General features: G+C 48.1%; 1 protein-coding gene across 2 annotated transcripts in view; it reads right to left on the bottom strand.

Annotated features, from left to right (window-relative positions):
* CACNA1D (calcium voltage-gated channel subunit alpha1 D) overlaps positions 1-22,108 on the bottom strand; it is a 317,329-nt gene extending 295,221 nt beyond the window's left edge. For both annotated transcript variants that reach the window (XM_027121102.1, XM_027121103.1), the window contains exons 1-3: positions 21,697-22,108; positions 19,402-19,711; positions 15,532-15,637 (exon numbers count right to left, since the gene is read on the bottom strand). In XM_027121102.1, coding sequence (XP_026976903.1) covers positions 15,532-15,637; positions 19,402-19,711; positions 21,697-21,763 — 483 coding nt within the window. In that variant the 5' untranslated portion in view covers positions 21,764-22,108. The remainder of the gene's footprint in view (positions 1-15,531; positions 15,638-19,401; positions 19,712-21,696) is intronic.
* Between the last annotated feature and the right edge of the window lie 58 nt (positions 22,109-22,166).

Here is a 22,166-nt window from a genome sequence, read left to right as displayed (position 1 = left end):
AAAAAAAAAAAAAAAAAAAAAGTCTAACCTAACTGGGATCAAAAGTTCATTTTTTTTTTAAAGGCAAGAAGAAATGCGGAAACTCACATATTCTTCTAAGCCCAAGGAGCCCTCCTGGGAACTGAAGGAGTTCTGTCTACTTGTGTAAATCACCCAAGAGACAGCTATGAATGGGGCAGTTACACCTGTACCCAGGACCCCCGAATCCCGGCAGGGCTCAGGCAGGTATCCCCGCTCCCAAAAAGCCCACATCCACGTCCCCTGACTCTGGGGTAACGTGAAAGTCTGCCTTGCCAGGGATGAGGGAGGCCTTCAAAAGCCAGGCTACAGCTGGGAGTGAAACACCTCACCTGACCGTGGTTCCTGGGGCCAGTGGCTAAAGAGGAAAGCCTAGGCGGACGGATTCTTGGCACCAGGAGAAGTCAGGCCAGATGAGCCTACAGACTTAGGGAAGTGTGACTACAAAGTAGGAAGGCTGTTCTGTTTAATCAACACACTAGAATCACATAAACAAGTGTTGTTCTTTTCAAAGGAGGAAGCTTGGGAAGCAGGCCGCATGGTGCTGGGAATACTGCCACCCCTCAGAGCAACTCCAAGATGCCAGTGAAGACCTTCTCCAGAGCCCAGGACACACGCCTCTCAAGAGCCTCAAAGATAAGAGAACGTGGCTCTCTTTGAAGACAGATTTGACTTTCTTACAAACACCCAAGAATTTCTTTAGGAAAATGCTGGTGCATAAGGTCAGTGATCAACGTGGATCACCCCATTTTTCTCCAGAAGCAGAGAAAAATGAAAAGTAGAAATTGGCTCTGAAGGGAATTCTCAAAACAAGCATTCCTGCATCACTGGGACTAAGGTGCAGCCTCAGAAAAAACTGCTTTGAAGAGCTCACTGTGTTTTGGTTTTGTAAGTTCCAATGTTTTCATTAAGCAACCACAGTCTCTCCCTAAGGGAATATCCCTCTCTCGCTCTCCCCCAACCCATGTCTCTCCCCCCTCCCCCGTCTCTATCTCTCCCTCTCCCCTATCTCTGTCTCTCTGTCCTGCTGCCAGTGCCCCTCCATCCCTCCATCCATGTCCCCAGTGCTCTGCTCCCAGCTTGCAAAGAGAGACCATCAGGCCACATTAAGAAAGCAGTCAAAGCGATAAGGCAACCTCAGAGCACCTGATGTAGACACGGCGATGCTTCACGAAATGGTCCATCGTTTACAAACACCCCACGCCAGGAGCTGAGGAGGATGCAGATGAGGGCAAACTGGGTCCCTGCCCACAAAAGGTCACACTCTTGTTGGAAATAAGAAAAGAGCATAAGACCAAAACCAATCAAGCGTGTGATTCACGGGACAGGGCAGCTCCCACCCGGAGCTAGTCCACGAAGCTCCCCAGGGAAGGCGCTGGACTTCAAGCTCACAAACCACCAGGATGGGAAGGAGTCAAGACCACATGTCAGGATCTCCAGCCTCAATGGCCGCCCAGCCTCGGGCCAGAAGCAGCGACGAGGCCCCCCCTCGAAGAGAAGGAAAGGGGCACGCTCCCCTCCCACCTCCACGGACTAGGCCACACTAAGGAAAAGGGAAACAAAAATCCTAGGGCCAAGAAATGCTGCACTCGTGAGAGAACTGGGGGACTTAACAGGCATGGCCTGGGGCTGATTTTAAAACCCCACAGCACCACAAGGGCTGAGGGAAAGGAGGTTCCCCCAATACTCAGACACTGCGGACCTTGAACAACACCGGGAGGTCAGAGATTCCCCTTGAGACCATTCCTGACTGATTGAATAACGTCTTTGGTGAACTGGGGCTCTCTCACACGTCATTTGATTCACTCCTCAAAGGCCCCCTGCTAAAAGTGAGACAAGTATGACTACACCCCATTTTACAGATGAGAAAACTAAGGCCAAGGGAGGTAACAATTTATTCAGTCACAAAGCTAGTGGGTAGCAAACCTTGGGACCCAGGTCCAGATCTATTTCCTCCAGAGTCTCTGCTCTCCAAAGGACAGGATAACACAGACTGAAAGGGAAGGAGGGAGGGAGTCAGATGAGGGAAAGCCCTAGAAGCCAGGCTTGACGTGTAGGGAAATTAATGGTGCAGAACGTTCTCTTGCAAAATCCCTTTTGATCATCTCAACATATGGGGCAGTACTATCACCATTACTCCCAACTTACAGGTGAAGAAACTGAGATCAGGGACTTCCCTGGTGGTGCAGTAGTTAAGAATCTGCCGGCCAATGCAGTGGACACGGGTTTGAGCCCTGGTCTCCGGGAAGATCCCACATGCCGCAGAGCAAATAAGCCCATGCAACACAACTACTGAGCCCGTGTGCCGCAACTACTGAAGCCCACGCGCCTAGAGCCCGTGCTCCGCGACAAGAGAAGCCATCGCAATGAGAAGCCCGCACACCGCAACGAAGAGTAGCCCCCGCTCACCGCAACTAGAGAAAGCCCGCGCGCAGCAATGAAGACCCAATGCAGCCAAAAATAAATAAATTAAAGAAAAAGAAACTGAGGTCACTTGGCCAAGAAGGACAAACAATTTCCCAGGTCCTGGGGAGCCCTAGCTCTGGCAAGTCACATCCCCTCTGTGAGCCTCAGTCGCCCAGCAGAACCCCCTGCAGGGAGGACCCTGATAAGCCCTGGAACTGCGTGTGGTGGGTAGGGCCCAAGACGTCCTACCTCTGCCACATCCTGGCTATTTGGTGTGGGGTGGGAGGGGGGATCATTTAACGGCCGAGGCCCAGAGACCTGCTTTGCAATCTGTGAGCAGGACGCACGAGGTCGCAGTGAGAGCACATCAGACGCTCTGATGGCAGCTCACGGTGCTAGCGGTGACTCCACCACCCCAATTCTAGGAATTGCCCCACCTTCCCTTCTGAGAACGCAGCAATCAGGCCAGAACTCCCCTGACATCTGTTCTGCTCCTTAGCACTTGTTTTCTGTTCTCTTCTGAGTAACATTTAAATCAAGAGTTGGCTAGAGCCTCCCACCTGGGCCGAGCAGGAACAAGACACAGCTGGTCAAGTGGATTCCCAAGCCGCTGAGGAAGCAGTCGGCAGAGACGCCACCAAGCCTCACGGGAGGACTGGGCTCTGGACTGTTCTCTGTAGAGGGGGGGCTTCAGGCTTCCTGGCTGTGGGAATCAGATCCTGATGGCTAACCCAGCCCCCTTCTTTCCTCGGCGTCCCAAGGGAAATCAGCAGCCCTTGACTGTTGTCTAAGCAAAGACGGGTTGCAGTCCAGGTCTAGGGCCTCCTACGATCAGTGGGTAACTTTCCGTCACTGCTTCACCAGGTCCCCCCAACACCCTCTCTGACGGCTACGTCTCAGGCTCTTCAGGGGACAGACGGAACGGGTCTGGTGAAAACGTCTTCCGTAAAATGGCTTTGGAAAGTCAACCCCTAACCCAGCAAGCCGTCCGTCCAGGAAACCCGTCTGGTGTGGCTGGAGGGGTCGCTTCCTCATGGACGGACGGGAGCAAGCGGTCCGGCTTCCCAGCCCAGGTTCCTCACCTGTGAGGCTGAGGACGGCAACCCCTCCCTCCCAGGGTTGGCCGCGCGGAGGCTTGAGGACGCGCCAGACTGTCGCCCCAGACCCAGGAATAGTGAACCCTGCAACTCCACGTACCCTAGGAGCCAGGGTCAGTGATAACCCCGCCAGCCGCTTAATCTCCTCTTTTACAGAAGAGGGACAGACCGGGCAAGGAGGCGCATCTGGCCCCTCCAAGGCGCCGAACTGCGGGCGGGCGTGACTCGGAGGCCACGGCCTAACTGCTCGTTCCTTCCTAACCAAGAGCCCCCCGCGCTTTCCTTTCACGAGTAACACTTTTCAAGGAATTAAAATGCAATAAAATCTACTTAATGCCCTGATTTAAACTCCTCTAACTCCCATTTCAATTGGATGGCTCACAAGGCGCTTCAGAAGACAGGCAGAGGGCCACCCTGACTTCAGCCACCACCCCACCCCACCTGGCAACGCCTCTGGGCGACGGGAGTGCATCATATGCAAGGAGTTTCGGTGCCAGTCCCCGAACCTGGGTTCCAAGCCCTAAGCGAAACCAGGCCATGAAGCCTGCGCAGAGACCCACCTGGAGTTCCTGCCGTCGCTCTAGTCCGCGGCCTTCCCTGCGCTGCTCTGCGCTGCCGGGCGTTTAGACGGCAAGAGCCTGTGATCCCTGACTTGTCTGCACCGCCTGGTGGTGGAGTGTGGGCTCTGAGGTCAGGAAGCCCGGATGTGGATCCAGGCCCCGCCAATTACGAGGCCTCACGTAAGCAATTCGACCCCTCCCAGCCTTTTATCCTCACCTGCAAAATGAGGATTTCAGTCGTCTCTTCTTCAAGACTCTACAGTGAGGATTAAAGGAGAACTAAGGAGATTATACATACAAAGCCCACCTAGCTCAGCAGGTGTCAGCCATGAGCTGGTAACAAAGGCAATTATCTCTATGCCTCCAGTTATGGTCAGAAAGACAGGGTACGGCAGCCACACCAGAACCAGATGACTGAGGAAAGACCCACAGCATTTGTCACCAGGCCTGCTGACTCCCTCCTGCCCTCCCACACCCACTGGCCAGCGGCCTGGCTCTTTCCATAAGATAATGAGGCCGTCCATGGCCAAATGATTCCTGCCTGTTAACAGGCATGAAGAAAGTAAGAGAATAATTTATGAAGTAAAACAGGGAGGGAGGAATGATCAAAACTGTCTTCTGGAAGACAAAGAAACTGGCTGAATGCCCAGCTTGCTTTGAAGAGACACTCTTTTGCCATCTGATTTTCCAGATGTCACAAGTGCCCCTGGCATCCTCAGACCTACCGGTCAGATGGCAAAGGCCTGACTTCAACCGGGATTCAGGGCTGTCACAGTGAGGGTAGGAAGGAAACAGACCCAGAGACAGAAGCCCTGGCCTAAGTCCCCACTTGACTCCTCTGTCACTGTGCGACCCTAAGCAAGTCGACTGCTGGGTCTGAAGAATGAACGTGTCCACCTGAAGGTCTCCCGGGTCCTTCCCAATCCCAACCTCACCAGTCTGTGATTCACATTCAGTACCATCCAGGGTAAATCAGAACCAGCATCTAACCTCCTGTTCCCCATCCCCTCATCCCCCACCCTGTCTTTAATGATTATCAATTAGCTTATACAGCTGGCCAACCTAAACTAGTTCCAAAGCTTTCTCTGCCCGGATCAAACTAGTTGCGACCCCATGGGGCTTTCTAGAAAAAGATTTCTTAAACACCTCTCTTTTACCAAATTCTTGCTGGGTGTCACCACTTCCCCACATTCTAATTTAGAACTTTAGATGTTTTAATTTCACTCCCACCGAATAAAAATTATGAAAAGAGCTTTAGATAGATTCATCATTAATTTATAGTTCAATAATTCATAAATTGTGAATGCCCAAAGAGAAGCACACTTTCGCATTATCTCAAAAATAAAAGACTGAGGGACTAATTACTGTTATAAAAGGGCAGCATTTTAACCATTTACTCAGTCAAGCTGTTTTTGTACAATTTGAAAGGAGTCATTTAAGTATAAACAGTGTGTCATGATACCCCATTGTTATCTATTTACTGAAGAGCATTCGAGGATGTTTTCTTTTAAAAATATTGGTCACGGGCTTCCCCAGTGGCGCAGCGGTTAAGAATCCGCCTGCCAATGCAGGGGACACAGGTTCGAGCCCTGGTCCGGGAAGATCCCACATGCCGCGGGGCAACTAAGTCCGTGCGCCACAGCTCCTGAGCCTGAGCTCTAGAGCCCGCGAGCCACAAGTACTGAGGCCACGTGCCACAACTGCTGAAGCCCGCGTGCCTAGAGCCTGCGCTCTGCAACAAGAGAAGCCACAACAATGAGAAGCCCGCACACCGCAACGAAGAGTGGCCCCCCGGTCGCCACAGCTAGAGAAATCCTGAGCGCAGCAACGAAGACCCACTGCAGCCAAAAAGAAAGAAAGAAAGAAATTTATTTAAAAAAAAATACATTGGTCACTTCTTTAGTTCACATTAGAGTAAAATAATAAAACCACATCTCTTCCAAAACGAGGGCTTGGGAGGGGTTCTTTGCATTAATACATGCTATCCTTTTGTACTCTGACTTAAACCAAGTTAAGCCAGTAAGTGAATGTCTAATGGACTATATTTTACACATAATAAATGCTCCGGAAAGTACTTTATGTGTGATCAAGTGATAGGTGTTTTAAACTACACCTTTTTTTAATCTTCCCAGCTTTAGTTCTATAGTAATTTATATAATCAAAAAGCAAAACTGCTATAGAACACAGAAGTGCCTCCAGTATGCCACGTTTTAATGCTGTGCCCTAACCCTTTAGGAACTCTGAATCCAGAGACCATCTGCTTGCAGGGCATTTATTTCTCGTTAACAAAAGCACAGCAAAGACATGGCTCTCCGTGCCCCAACAGTACCTTGTACAAGGACCCATGCTGTAGATTCCTGCTTGGAACTGCTTCCTAGAAAATGCCTCTCTCAATGAATGTGGCTGCTTCCCATTGTTGAGAGGATAAAAACCCTGTAAGTTAAGAGTGCTCCCTTTCCCGGCCACTGCTGGAAAGCCTAACGGCCAGTTCAGTGTCAGCCCAGGTGTCAGCGATCCGTTCATCTGGAGCACCTGGGCAAGTCTGCTTTTTTGTTTTGATTCCAGGTTGCCCCATCCTTCATCAGCTTCCATTTTCTAAGCCACCTCAGAGCTTCTGGAAGCAGGAGGGGGTACAAACCCTATAATAAATACCACAATAATAGCGAGGTTCAACTGCCTGTGAAAATAGAATAATTAATCATCAAAGACCACGGGACAGCAGAAACATACCAGGTGAGATATTTTTCTTCCGCCACTAAAAGGAACATAAAGGAAGAATTCGTCTTAGAACTCAGCTGTAGCCAGCAAACACTGCAAAAGTGAGACTCAGTTTTTTTGCCTTAGGGACTTATTTATCTGTTAGCCACGTGGAATGAATGTTTCTCTTGAAAGAAGCACGGTCCCCAAGCGCGTACACCCAAAGCAAGGGAAAGAATGATGAGCCTTGGTGCCCTTCACCCAGGTCTGTGGTTCAAAAGAGATGACAAGTCTGGTGCTCAGAGTTCCAGGACTTTCTGCTCGAACCAGATGCTCTGGGTGCCTACCAGACATCCAAGAGAGAGGCTGTACCCTCCCCCCAAGATTTCCTTTCCCATGGCCTAAGACAAGGAATGAATGACGTCACTCGTCAGACTTAAAGGACGGCTGACCTCAAGGAGCTGTCGGGTGGGGAGCGTAAATCGTACGGGCTTCGTGGAAGCCAATGCAGCAGTAAGTATGGAATTAAAATGCACTATCCTCCCACCCAGAGAGTTCCCTTCTAAGTACTTATCCCAGAGAACAGTTTACTTGTACACACGAAGAACACACACGAGGATATTCAATGCAGCATTGTTTGAAACAGCAAAACTTTAGGAACTAACCTACTTGCTCATCAGAAAGAGGACAATTAAACAAACCATGGCACATACACGGAATATTTTACAGCAACTAAGGAGTTGTTAGATCTCTACGTGCAGATACGGAAAGATCTGTAAGACACATCAAGTGGGAAAAAAGGAAGCTTTATAATGCATGCACTCTGTTTCCACTTGTGTAAAACTTAAAATACACAAACTGTACAGATATAGGTTTCAAAAAACACAGATGATATACACATACAGACACAGTGAAAAACAATTCTGAAACTGATTACTGTGATTAGGAGCTGAGTAAGGAAAAGGAGACTCAGTTTACTTGCAGCGTTTTAATAGTTTAGAAGAATGTATTCGTGTATTATTTGTATAAATTTGAATGATGATTTACTGTAAGAATGCAAAATACGAAAAACAAAGAAGGCCTTTCTCGGACCCCATGCTGTGGGCTTTCCTTATGAAAGGGCGACCGGGCACAGGGAGCCCATAGCAGCGCCGGCTAGAAGTCCGGACACATAAGTCTGGTATGCTCTGCAGAGCAGGTCTCAATAAATATTTGTTGAATAATGGTGCCTTGACTTCCTGTCTTATAAACAAGGTCCTTACGGCACTACAGAAATATCTGTGAGTATGCCGTGCTAGACCTCCCCATGGGTGCAGGGAAGGGAGGCACGGTGGGCCCCTCAGAAGATGACCACAGCAGGGAAAGCATGAGCCTCACACCCAGCCTGCTGTGAATCCACAGGCCAAGCTGACCAAGGACACCTCCTCCTTCCTTCCCAGGCTGGGTCCATCTGCCAGCTACATCTTCCCTGAGCAGTCTGGAGCCGGCCTTCCCTCCCTCAGGTCACCCCCTGCCAATTCCCTCCAGCCTGACTCTCATGTTCACTCATTCAATAATTTCAACAGGTGATTTCTAAATTTACCACTCAGCCAGTAGGGAGGGGAAAAAGAAATTAGCAGAAATGACTGCTTTGAGGTTCTGGAGGAGAAAGTCATTTTCCCCAGCCTGGGCAGTGTCTGGAACCCTGCATAGTTAAAATCTCCAGAAGAGGGCTTCATGCTACAAGGTGTGTGTTGTCAAAAACACCCAGCGGTCCATCCACCCACCACACTCTCCCCCAGCTTTCTCACACACACACAGAGACAGAGGACAGTTCCTCGCTCAGACAGTTCCTCCTCCAACCCCATCTTCAGCTTTTCTCACTGTGCCCACCTCCCAGTGCCAGCTCTGCCTGCCCAGCCAAACACCACACTGCCCACAAGAACCCCAGCTGTGAGAATACCAATCTCACCTTTCCTCATTTCAATCACATGGGCAGAACAGGACTTGGGGACACATCCTACAGTGCTGATGGCAAAGGGCCCCAGGAGTGTGAGCATGACAGGAGGCTCACGTCTATTCTGAAATGACCTGCCAACCTCCACTGCCACCCCACAGGGCAAGGAAGCCCACCGATGTCGCTTCCCAGGGCACGTCGTCCAAGCAACAGTAACACTCTGCTCAACCACCAGCATCCCAGGGCCTCTGCAATTTCTTTAGAGACTTTCCTGGGGGAGGAGCAGTTGAGGGTCTGTTCTGGAGTCCCACCCCACCACCAGCACCTGTAGTTAACAAGACATAAATGTCTCTGCAGCTGGGCAAGTTGACCCCTCTGTATCAGGCACTTCTCACGTTTTGCAGGCAGTTAAAAGTTAAATGCTGATGGGGAAGGTTAAAAAAGGAAACTACCCACAAATCTGCTACAAGCGTCTCCTGTTTCTCACACAATCATTTTAAAATACTGAACTTGAGCTGAGGTTAAGGAAGGAATGCATCTCCCCAAAGACCCTCCCCAAAGTGGGCTGACGGGATGTACACTTCAGGCAGTGTGTGAGAGGGACCCACTGGAGGCCAGTCAGACTGTTCCTGGGAGACGGGAAGCCTGGGGTGCAGGGTGGGATCCTGAGACCCTCTTTTAAGCCCCCTTTCCAGCTGTGTCTGATAACAATTTCTACCCTTTGGACTTTTCAGTTACCTAAGTTAATAAATTACAAACACACACACATACTTTTTTTTTCCCCAACTAAGCCAATTTGTGTTTCTGCAACTTGTAATCCAACAAGTTCTGGCCAATACACCAACATATCCTCACTCCAAGACAGGTTCACTTTTCAAGGGTCTAAGCAGGGAAGTTCCAGTGTTCGAGGTGTGTCTATAAAGAAATGAGATTCGCTTTTTAACAAACCAAAAGGGTGAGGACCGTTTGGGAATTCCTCTTAAGGAACTTTAACAGAAGTAAATCTGAATTCCTTAAGACTTGGGTTTGATTTCTGAAAAACTGCCGATTCTCAATCCAAGTCTGTTCAATAAAACATCAATCTGGGTAACTTGTTCTTTGTCAATATGAGGCAAGACGACAAAAGAGATGCAATTACTTGTACAAGGCATAAACGGGTTCACCAGCTCTGGGTTAAATGTTACTCCCCAAGTCCATCTATCGTGGGCATTCTGCTGCCCCACCAACCTTTACACGAAATGTGACACACACACACCCAAGTACAACCTCTCACACCTGGCTCACACACAGTGCTGAACACAGAAGCCAGCTTATGAGGCAGGGATTCAAAAAGTATCAAGCATTTGTCTTTCTTCTCTCCTGCTTCAGATATAAAGAGTTAAATTTGCCGAGAAATATACAATCCTGAAATTCAAAGCAACCTCTGACAGGTGCTTCCTGGGATTCTCATTAATATTGGACAATGAAAGTCAGCCTCTCAAGCAAACATTAATCATTAGCCAATTGCTGAAAATTAACTCCTGATCTATAAGGACATGCCATGGAACCCCACACGGTCATTCATTTATGGACCCACCCATTCCACGTGCATTTCCTGATGTGCCTACTGTGCGCCCGCAAAGGGTTAAGTTCGCAACACCATCGAGACAAGTCAGACTCAGCACATGCTACTTTCATCCAGAGTCACTCAGCTCAGGACTTCCCTGGTGGTGCAGTGATTAAGAATCCGCCTGCCAGTGCAGGGGACACGGGTTCGAGCCCTGATCTGGGAAGATCCCACGTGCCGTGGAGCAACTAAGCCCGTGCACCACAACTACTAAGCCTGCGAGCCACAACTACTGAAGCTCGCGCACCTAGAGCCCGTGCTCCACAACAAGAGAAGCCACCGCAATGAGAAGCCCGCACACTGCAATGAAGAGTAGCCCCCGCTCGCCGCAACTAGAGAAAGCCCAGCAACTAAGACACAGTGCAGCCAAAAATTAATTAATTAATTAACTTAAAAAAACTAAAACAAAGTCACTCAGCTCATCAGCCAAAGGGTCAGGCTGTCAGAGCCCAAAGCCCATGTGCAGAACTGCACCCCACACACCAAGCCACTTCCCACAGCAGTTATAGAATAAGGCGGAAAGGGGTGGATATCTGCAAAAAGGAAAGCAAGTGCTACTTGCACCTAGGCAGGTGGGGTGGAAGACAGGGACAAGGCTCAGAGAAGGCTGAACTGAGGGCAGCACACAAGCTGTCCTAGAAAAACGGCATCTAGGCATGCAGAAATAAACTCGCAATTCAAACAGAAAGACAACAGAGCAAAGTCACGGAGATGAGGTACGGAAATAAAAGCCACCTTCTAGGCAAAGCCCAAGGAGACAGGTTATGAAACTGTGTTTCAGGTATTTCAATTCACACCACTCACTATGTGAGATGCTAAACTATGGACCGTGCAGAGCCCATGAACTCGCTTTTTAAGCCCAGGAAACTCTGCGTGGGAATCTCGGCCATGGAGGAGAGAATGCAATCAAAGTAGGCTGTCCCACAGCGTTCCTGGCCCTCATAAGGCATCTGGTCCCCCTGACAGGAGTCCCCAGCCAGCACTGCTTCCCAGAGATGCTCTCACCACTCTGCCACTCCGAGCCCTGGAGCTGGAGCACAAAACGTACAAGGCTGCTCAGCTCGGAAACGCAGCTCCCACGGTGCCTTCAGCCAGGGGTACGTGAGGAGTGGGGTCACGAGACCCCCAGCTTTTCAGGAGTAAACACGTGGAACTTCCCACCTACCCCCCGCCAAGGACCTCGAAAGAGTCCGCAGAGGAACCTGCCACACAAGGAAATCCTGAGTACGGCTCAGAGGAAAGACTGGGTGAGGAACTTCTCCTGAGAGCGTTCATTCAGTGGTCCTCAACAACCCGCATTTATGAACATCTACACACCGTCAGGCTCGGCGCTATTGGGGTTCCAAAATGATTCACTGTGAGTTGTATTCTGAAGAGGCTTGATAAGACAAGATAAGATGTGCACATAAATAACCAAAATATAAGGTGTTTTATATGCAAAGTGCCAGCGGAGCAGTTCAGATAAGAGTGTTACTTCTAATCAGGGTCAGAAAAGGCTTCACAGAACAGACATCCTTTACGATTATTCCTGAGCAGCTCTAAGGACAGTGACAGTGATGAAGGGGTGGTAGGGAGGAAGAGGTATTTCAGATGGAGAAGAGGCCAGGAGGTGGACAAGACCAGGGAGGGGTGTTTACGATCAGCTGGTGGACTAACGGATGGGGGTGGGGGGTGGGTATGAAGGAGAGGCACAGAAGGTGAACCAGAAAAGGCTGGGTAGACCAAGGAGCACCCAGCCTTCCCTTGGGCAGCAGGTCGCCCCTGAAACCTCAGGATCACTCCTCTAGCAAAAGCTATCTGACTGCAATGTGAATGGAGAGGAAGGGGAAGACATAAGGGGCTTTATAGAGGCCAAGTGTCAGCAGTCTAAAAACACAAAGGCAAGATGAGAAAGGGGGCAAAAAGGGGGTCAAAGACTGAGTAAACCTTCTCGTTGAGTATCAAAAGCATTAATTGAGCACCTGGAAAAGGGACAGAGTGGCCTAGGCCACGCGCCCTGCCCTCGGTGGCTGCAGACATCAAGGAAGGTCAGGGCTGGCAGCTGGGCGCCCCTCTTTGGACAGTTCTAATTTGAGGCCGGTCAGCACTATGGAGAACTGGGCCCGGGGGTGGGGTGGGACTTCCAGTAGCAGGATGCCCAGACTGAAGCATTCAGTCAGTTTGTGACTTATGAGAAACTGAAGTTTGGGAAGCGAAATAAAGCATTTTCCAACACAGTGAGGGACAGGACTGTGATCATCGCCACGCTGACACTCCATAAAGAAGCGCTCCCCACCCCCTGCCCCATGCTAAGAAAAAAATTAAATAAATGATACACACTTTCAATAAGTGGAACTGAGGAAATCCTGCTACTGACTGATCTAGGAGGGAGACTGCTGTGGGAACTGAGTTGCACCGTTTCCATGGCTGCAGCCTCCACTAGTCCCTGCAAGTCCACAAATGAAAGCTGCATAGAAACTTGAGATTGTTTATATATATATATATATTTTTTTTTTTTTAATCTAACCCTGCGAAAACTTGCTGCCCCCAAGGTAGTCTCCAAATCCCCAAAGCTGGCTCAGTTAGGTACAACCCAGACCAAACACACACTGGACGAAGGGAGATGGCCACATTTCTTACCCAACAAAAGTAATAATTTCACTGCAAACTACCTGTAACAGGCAGAAACATCTTCCACAAAGCTGGCCCTGAATCGTACTCTAAGCGCTCAACATCTACATTCCCGACAGAGCTTGGAGGCAAAGGAAACCACCAGCTCCCTGACACGTACAGCTTTGCAATACGTATCAGTCTCTGCCCTTTGTTTTGCCATTCACATTAATTGAAAGGTATTTACTACAGATGAAAAATAAGCTTCGTTCAGCTGCCTCTAAACCGATCCCAAAAATAGAGCAATCACTTTGGTACAAATTGGGTCAAATGTTTTTTTAAAAAAAAAAAACGGCTCCCTGGCAGGACGACTGACATGGCATGGGACCTTGCTAAGAGTCAGGGGGAAATCCACAAAGATCTTCCCTTCCCACAGTGAGAAAGGAAATATTTAAAGAGTTAGGCAGAGATTAAATTCGTCTGGCCATGTGACCAGCCAAGTGAACACAAGACACCAACTTGAATGCTATAAGTTTCAGAATGTTAAGAGGTCAAAGAAATATATGTTGGGTTTTTTAGAAAGGATTGCCAAACTAACACACTGCCCTCTCCCACCCACAAAAGGCCAGTGTTTTAAGAACTGTCAATAAAAGATCCACTGGGGAGGGACTGCCAGGGGGAGGAAGAGAGATTTATCCATTTCCTATGTTTTATTCCCTCACTTATTAGCTGAGAAATCCAAATGGTCCGACAGTACTTATATTAGTGCCCTGAACTTCCCTGGGAAAAAAAAAATCAGAATATTAATTGACTTACACATGCAGCTACATTAATTATTCCATGGATCTGAATTAATCTGCCTTTCAGAAAGGTATCTATTTTCTAAGTTTGTTTAATCATGTTCTCTTGAGCTACAAAAAGCAACAAACTGGGTCACCATCCACGTTGTTAAATTTGGTAACAAGGCTGACACCATCTGTGGCCTAGACTGTGATGATCTAGCCCCATTGATGGGGGCTTTTCACTACTTCTGCTTTTCCTTTGAAATGATTGTCTAAAGTCACATGCCTACAACTAAATCAGAAGCTATTTAAAATATCCAGTCACACAGATCATCTCTAGCACTGTATAAATATATACTAACAGTAAGTCTTTACATGTGTATCCAACTCCCATTTACAGTTGTACTTTCAGTAGCAGTGTCCAAAATTTTTTAAAATTCCCTACACATCAGACTACAAAAGCCCAAATGTGAAGAGACATCACACTACATCTGAAATGTGCCGCACATTTTAAATGTAACATGAAATCCTGTACATAAACCATGAAGTCTAAAATCATAAAAGCATAAATAATGTCAACATCTACAGACCCCGGCAGAGCTCTCCCCTCACTAGTTTTGACTTTACAACACTCAGCTAAGAACATCCAGCCCTACCAAAATACAGCTTCAGCATGAGAAACCAAAACCGAATGGAACCAGCTAAAAGAGGGGAAAGCAAAACAATAGGGAGAATCTCCTGTTATCCGGGACCAGCCCCTCATTCACCTCCTTTCTGCACGGCCTCAATTCATGAAGGACTGACCCTTGCAAAGAGGATGCTGCAGCACCAGAAAAATCCTGCAATGGCTTCTGAATCATCAAGGAAAGAGTACAGGACGTCAGAGGTAAAAACAACCCTGGTGATCTTCTCATCCGATCCCCCGAATGGACAGGTGGGTAAACGGCAATGCACAAAGGGTCTGGGAAATGCCCCAAAATACAGCCAGTTGACAGTCCACTGGGACAACTCCTAGTCCCACTCCAGGGCTCTTCAGTGCTTTTTTTTAAACTATATCAACCTTTCCCAAAGGAAGTTCCATGAAACACTGTGATGCACTCTGCCAAAAAAATGTTTAAAGAATCCATGACCAATTACTTTTAGGGACTAGCTGAGTTAAACAAAATGAAACTGGTTTTTTAACTACAGACTTTCCTGGAGCTTTCACTGAGTTAATGTGCACTATAAATCTTTAAGAGAGCAATAAGGTATATGGAAGTATCCCAATTTATTTCACCATAGAATCATTTTATCTTGGAGCATTTCAAAGAACTAAGTGAAGGAACTTCAATACTCTACTGTACATTCACCAAATTATGCGCTACGTGGATTAGTTCTGTTGTGTTCTACTTCTGTAAAAATTAATAGTTCAGGTACAGAAGCTATGATGACTCTCTGCTTACCAGAAAAATTAACCATAGTACCCACAACTCCCAAATAACACTGGATTTTTTAAAAAAAAGGCTAACATTACCAGGAAAAGAATGGTCGACAAAAAAAGCCTATATGGAAAGAAAAGTTATTTTTAAATCTGCTACAAACCTCTTCCATGAAAAGTTCCACATCTATTTATACAAGATTCATGACTTTAAACACTTTCATTCAGTATGAATTTGAGAATACAGGTCAAGAAAAAAAACAAAAACAAAAAAAAACACCACTGTTGCAAAGCTCCGTGAAACATCACGTGCATAGCTGTTAACTTCAACCACCCAGAAAGCCAGCCGCCAGCTTCCAGCTTCAGTATAGAGGTAAATGATAAGCACACATCAGGACAAGCAGCAACTCTAAGGACACTTACCAAGTTATGATTTGTTGAATTAGAATCATCTTCAGGGAATGGGATGTAAATAGCTAAGGCCACACAATTGGCAAAAATAGCCAATAATATAAATATGTCAAATGGTCTGAAAATTTTTGTTAAGGTATATACGTGTTACACCAACATAAACCATCTCTCTCGTCACACTCCCAATCACACCACTTTTGAACTGCTTTTTAAATGAAAATTTTACCCACAAATCCTTATTCAACTGACTGCTGTGACTACAAGGTTTCCAGCAGGAGTAATAGTTAGTGGTCAACTCACAGCAGATCTTCCTATCAAATGACGTCTCCACGCCCTTTTCTTCTGTTGCAAGGATCACATTACACTCATTCTTCTGTTGGACATTTTATATGAAAACCTAAAAGTACATCCAATTAGGGCACTGTGTGAAACAGGTTTCTACTTCGTGTCATTCTCACAGCAACAAGGGCCTTAGAGAGCTAAATTTCTGGATGTTGTAGACACAAAGAAAAGCCATCATGAGACAAACCTCTTCCACAAATCCTTGTCACCATGCGTTACAGCCGTTTTCTTGGAGGCTGTTCTTGGCTGGGTCAGTCTGAATCTCCTGTCCGAACTGGGATAGGACAAGTCACAAAGGACCTTCTCCATTCCACCTGTGACCGTCTTGTGGCTGTTCCAATCCCTCGGTGTAACAAGCAAGCCAGGCTTCACCTCCCTCCTCCGCTTTCCTTCCTTACTAATCAGCAGTTATCACTATTTTAGATTAGAGCCAGACCAGAGCTCCGTTTATAACGTGTTGTTATTTTGTTCAATTTATAAACAAATTAAATAAAAGTCCAGAAGAAATCACCACCAGATACTTTCAGAGTTCAACTTAACATTTCTAAATCTCAGGGGTCTGTCTGGAAGAATCACTCTGAGAGCAGCCTTCAACAGATACTTGCTTAAACCTTCTGCTGTTATCAAGAGACACTGTCAAAACTGGCAATAGAAAATTTGACATCTGCCAGAATGACTGTTTTTCCTCTCTTGGTTTTCAGCCTTTCCAAATGCAAGGTTTCACGAGCACCAATCTAATCTCCAACCCCGGGCTTGGTTGTACGACACTGTTTCTCCCATACACTCACCCACAAAAGGCAAGGCCACGGTTTCACTCAACATCTCCAAGTCCTAAAGCTTTGAGCATATGCACAGACCTTCTCCGTTCATCCTGATTTCCTTCTGGGAAATCCAAAGATGCTGAAGGAAACAGAGACCCCTCATGTCTCTGGGGATACGTTAAGTTTCATGGAGCCTCAGCCTCTTTAAGAACTTTAACACTCACTGAAATATGGACGTGAAAGACATTATTCCCTTACTAATTTGATGGGCTTATTTTTAAAGCCAGTTATCCTTCCCTCAGTAGTTATTCTTTTAACTCATCTAGTATTACAAAATTTCTTATGTAGGGACCCAACTTTAAGGCAGTCCACCTTAAAAAGACTTCAGAATCTCCTTTTCATTTTTCCTTTTGGCAGTTCCTTCCAAAATTTTAAAAGTCAATTGCCCCAGGGCTATCCTATATGGAAACACACTTACTGTCTCTCCCCTCCCCCACACCACCATTCTGCCTTTTTAATTTCCTGCTACCTAAATGATAAACCAGCAAATCTGAGAAGCACTGATGCTGTTCAGGAAAGCAAACGTAAGAGTCCTTTTTCTTTATGGTGGTCCAGTTTCAGACGCCAGGTACTGGTGGATCCTAACCCACGGCCACAAGATTCTGACAAGCCAAGCAGAACAGAGCGTTAGAGAAACGGATGGGTCTGATCCTAAATATTCCTTCCTCGTTCCCCAAGTGCAGGACACTCTGCTTTGCCTGCATGTAAAGGCAAACAGCAGGTAAAAACTCACTCTCCCAGTGCGGACAGGGCCTGGCACTGCTGGCTTTAGGAAGCTGCCCATACCCTGCTCCCTGAACCTGAAGAAAACAGTCATTTGAAAAAAACAAATCATGTATCGTTTCAGGATCTATTCTGCAAACTTCCCCATTTGTAGGGGCGGCTTCTCCCTGCACTGGCAGCCACAGCCCCTGATTTCTGCACACACGTCTGGCGGTGCGGGAACGGGAGTCGGCAGCACCATCCAGGAATTCGCTCCGTTCACATAAATTACTATATACAAATTACTGTGCACAAAGAGAAACTACCGTGCACAGACAGCACCAGGCCTCCCGCCTCACTCCACACGAAATTAACGACCCCACCGAGAGGCCTCTGCTTACTCAGAGTCACGTCAAGCCAACCTGAGGAGGACGAGATCATTCCGGCTAAGTGCAGTCTGTGCCTCTGACTGCTGCCATGCCACTTGAGGGACACCCTGTGGAGCCGGCTCCCTCCTGGGCCGACACCAGTGTTCGTCCTCAGACTCAAAAAGAACCTAAAGAGAAAACACATCCACACAACCCCAGCCATGTGAGAGACACCGCAACTCCCTCTGGAGAGGAGACATCTGTTCTAAAAAGGAAAAAGCACATGAAAACCCCTCAAATCCTACACTTGGCTACTCTCTCCAAAACCTTTCTAGACAGTTACCTCATTTTAACTCTCTGAGAGCACAGAAAGTAGCCAGCTAAGACAGAGGGCGTGCAAAGAGCTGCCTAGCTAGGCACTCACATGATACGGGGGTTTCAGCTCCACTTTCCAGCCCGGGTCACCGACCCCCTCCCTTTGCAGCATGACCGCCCCTCCCCTCCCCCCAGCCTCCGTGGGGAAGCCCTTTATTCATACTCCTTCCTATGCTTAGGAACTGCTCTAAGGCCCAGGTCAACTCCGAATATACTTCTGGGAGAAGGAAATGCTGTGTTTTACCCAAACTAATGAATCACCTAATTAGAAAGCCATTTGCTCAGAAAGAAGGCCTCTGTCAACATTTTCTGAAGGGTGACAGGCACTGGAACCTGGCCTCCAGGTTTAGGGGAGGGAGTGAGCAGGCAGCACACCCTAGTTTTCCAAGATCTGGGCCCTAACAACCCTCCTGGGGCAGTTGGAGTTCAGTTTTAAAAATACAAAGGAGACACCCAGAAATGTAACTCCAGTCCAAGGACACAGACAGAATTTTTTTATAAAGGCAGCAACTGCAAATTCCTCCACTGAGAGGGCTGTGCTCTAACCCACATGGGCGCTGAAAGAAGAGGCACACACAAACCTCTCCCTTCACATGCTCCCTCACGCTCACGTTTCAAATGCTGTTTTGGAACTTGTCAAAAGGAAATTCCAGGAAGTCATAGCATTGATGAGCAAATTGCTCCCTCCCTATGAAGCAAGTGTTCATATTTGTAGCTACCTGAACAATCAGACTCACCAAATGTCAGATCTACAAGCCATCTTAGCATTAATTGGAGTTTCCGAAGCAAATTCCAAACGTCAAAATGAGAAGATTCCACTAAAGGTCAAAAATGTATTTATTTCTAGTACAGTTTTTTTTTTTTAATCAGCATACCTTATTTGCAATAGGTTCAACGCATACCACTGCCAAAAAACAATGGTGCGTTGAAACTAACCATCTAGTGTCAAATGGCCAAAGGTTAATTTCATATTTTAATTATCTACCACTTTGAAGTTTCAGGTTGTCACTCCCTCCCCCACCACTACACACACACACACACACACACACACACACACACACACACACAGTAGCCTATACTTACCCAGAGAGATACCCCTCTGCACCCAGAGGAGATAGGAAATTATATACCATGAAACCCTCTACACACAACTTCTTCTGTTGCTCACATTCCAAAATGCTATCACTCTGTAAGTGCCATTTCAGAAAGCAAATCCTTTTAAAGAACAGATGGTAAAAGGGAAAACGAGAAAGCCTTCCCCCAAAAAAGGATACTTCCATTCCACTATACTAATGCAGGCTCTTCGGATGGGGTTATTGAGTGACAAACAGAAAAGGGCGCGGGCAGGTCGGCTGCTGGACGAGTTACCCTGTTTTTTGCTCTTGGCGTATTGCTGACGTTTTCTTTGGGAGAGAGATCCTACAGGTGCGGGTGCAGAGGTGCTCATAGTTTGGGCAGCCTTGGCCTGTCTAGCAGCGTCGATCGCGGCTTGCCAAGACAGGACGGTTTGCTTGGAGCTATTCGGCTGAGAAGTTGGTCCTTCACCAGAAAGAGGGAGCCTGGTGCCTCTTGCATAGTTTGCCTCTGGGAAGAAGGAGAAAAAGGAAAATTAAAAAAAAAAAAAAAAAACAATGAGAATCCAGTGTCAGAAGAAAGCTAAAGCGGTTTCCCATCAAGAACAGTAGGGAAATCATCCCCATGTTTCCATTTGAAACCTCATGTCCTATTTTTTAGAAGCAGGGTTTGGCCAGCAAGAGTAGCAAGGAAAGTCCGCAAGCCCTGCCCAAAGTGTCAGTAACACAGGACCACTGCTGCATCACGCCCAATGGGTCAGTAACTCCCTACACCCATGTCTTCACAAGGAGTCTTTCAGTGCATTCCTTCAGACAAACTGAGGTCATTCCCACATTTATTTCAAATCTTTTCTGACTTTTAAAACCCATGTATCTCTAATGAGTTAACAGATACATACAACAGCTCTTCTTCAAAATAACTACCATCACACACACACACACACACACACACACACACATACACACACAAAAAAAGCAGTGGCAATAATTCAACAGTCTTAATCATTTTCAGGGTGTTACTCCAACATCTTTCCATAGCCACCAATGCACTTTTTTCAGCATGGAAAAAAAAATCCTTCACTGGCACCAGGGCAATACCAAAAGCCCCATAACCAATACCTAGATTATGCACTGACACTTCCTCCAAATGAAAATTCATGATGCTTGGGACTCATTTCCTCCACAGTCTTTGGAAAACAGAAAACATCTTTAGGGCTTTTTTGCATTTTAAATTGCAGCTGCAGCAGCCAAGCCAGCATCCAAAGAAACAGACAAGGCAGGCAGCCTGCACCCTTACACCCAGGATAGACAGGCCGGGTTATGCCAGGGGCCCTCAAGGCCTACACAGGAATCACCTCAGTGTAGGCTGGTATCCAAGTGCACACAGGGTAGAACCCCAAGAGGGTTCCATGTGCAAAGCCCTCTCCAGCCTGGAGTCAGGTCAAGACCCAGGCAGGTCTCCCCGGCACCTGCCTGCCTCTGGTCACAACCTCCTTACTGAGACAGAAGTCAAAGTGAGCGTGGTGGCAGAGGTAGAGGGATGGGCGTTTGCAAAACCAATTCTTGCTCAGTAAAAAGCAAGGAAGAGTCAAAGCGAGCACACATCTGCCTGGCCAGCAGCCTGAGAGGGGGCCTTGGGTTTGGGCAGCAGACGGTCTGAGCCAGGGGAGGAGTCGCCCCAAGTCTTCCCTTGGGGAGCGGTCATCGGGAAGGCTGCGAGCCCATGGAGGGTTGTGGGGGACTCCAGTGACCTCCAAGCAGGAGTGAAGAGGGCTGGCCAGGAGCTGCGCCCCCTTCTCTCGACCCAGCCGGGCCGGCATGGTAACTGCACGTGGCCGGGCTGGGGCGCAGAGCCTCACAGCGGCAGCGACTCTCCGGGCATTGCTAGGTTACCGACGTGTGCACAGCGGCGCTGCGAGCGGGAATACGCGTTCCACCCGACCCCCTGGCCGGCGACTCCGAGACCCAGCCTCCCTCTCAAGGGTAGGGGGATGCTTCACCCACCGGCGAGGAGGTTGAAACCTGGCAATCCTAGAATTTTCCGGATGCCACCAGAGACCTTCTTCCTAATTAACCAGGGGCCAGGGAAGGAGGTGAAGAGGCTGGAAAGGGGGCTCCGGGTGAAGACTCATAGCCACCCCCTTTCCATCGCTCGGGAGCGTTGGAGGAAAGTTGAGCCCGAGGACACTGAAGCCGAATCACCTCGGCTTGCCGCCCCTCCGGCGGCACAGTACTCCACGGACTCCACGGCCGCCCCCACCCCACAAATGCAGAATTAGCTCTGACATTCAAGGCCTGAAGGGGAGAACGGAGTGGCTGTCACGCATCTCCCCTTTCTGTGTAGATGACACCGAGCTAGAAGCATCCTCTCCAACCCCCTCAACCCACCAGCGCATCAGAGATGGGAGGGGGGTGAGAAGGAAGAGGGGGGTGAGAAGAGGAGGACCATGACAAGGATTAGATTTGGCAGCGGGTGCCCAGGCTCTGGCTGCTCACCGTTCGCGTGGTCCGCTTGCTGCTGCCGTTGATGCTGCATTTTTTTCATCATCATCATCATCATCATCCACGAACATTTATTGAGCGCCTACTGTGTGCAGGGCACTGTGCTAGGCGTTGGGGCGGGGGAGGAACGGGCAAGGGGGTGACCGATAGGTAGGAGCCGCGATCCCTGCCCTTATTCAAGCTTCAGCAGGGGGTGGGGAGGGACGGGGACAGATAACAGAAAATAAGAATAATTTATAAAAACCGCTGGCCACCCACGCTCCCTCTTTTTCAAAATCGGAGCAAAATAAACTTTTTTTAAAAAATAAGATCGGATGTATATATTATCATGATAATATATACATGTAATTTTTTGCTGCAAAGGAGAATTGGCTTGGTCCCCCCCTCTAGCGGAGGGACGCCGCGAGGATGCCGGCCCGGCCGCCGGGGCCGCTCGGCGCGCCCCCCATGCCCGCCCGCTCGCC

Source organism: Aethalodelphis obliquidens, unplaced genomic scaffold (genome assembly GCF_003676395.1).
Source record: "Aethalodelphis obliquidens isolate GAN/ISIS:26980383/991018 unplaced genomic scaffold, ASM367639v1 scaffold22, whole genome shotgun sequence".
NCBI lineage: Eukaryota > Metazoa > Chordata > Mammalia > Artiodactyla > Delphinidae > Aethalodelphis > Aethalodelphis obliquidens.
Note: the sequence above shows the minus strand (reverse complement) of the source record. Positions and strands in the feature narration are given on the sequence as shown.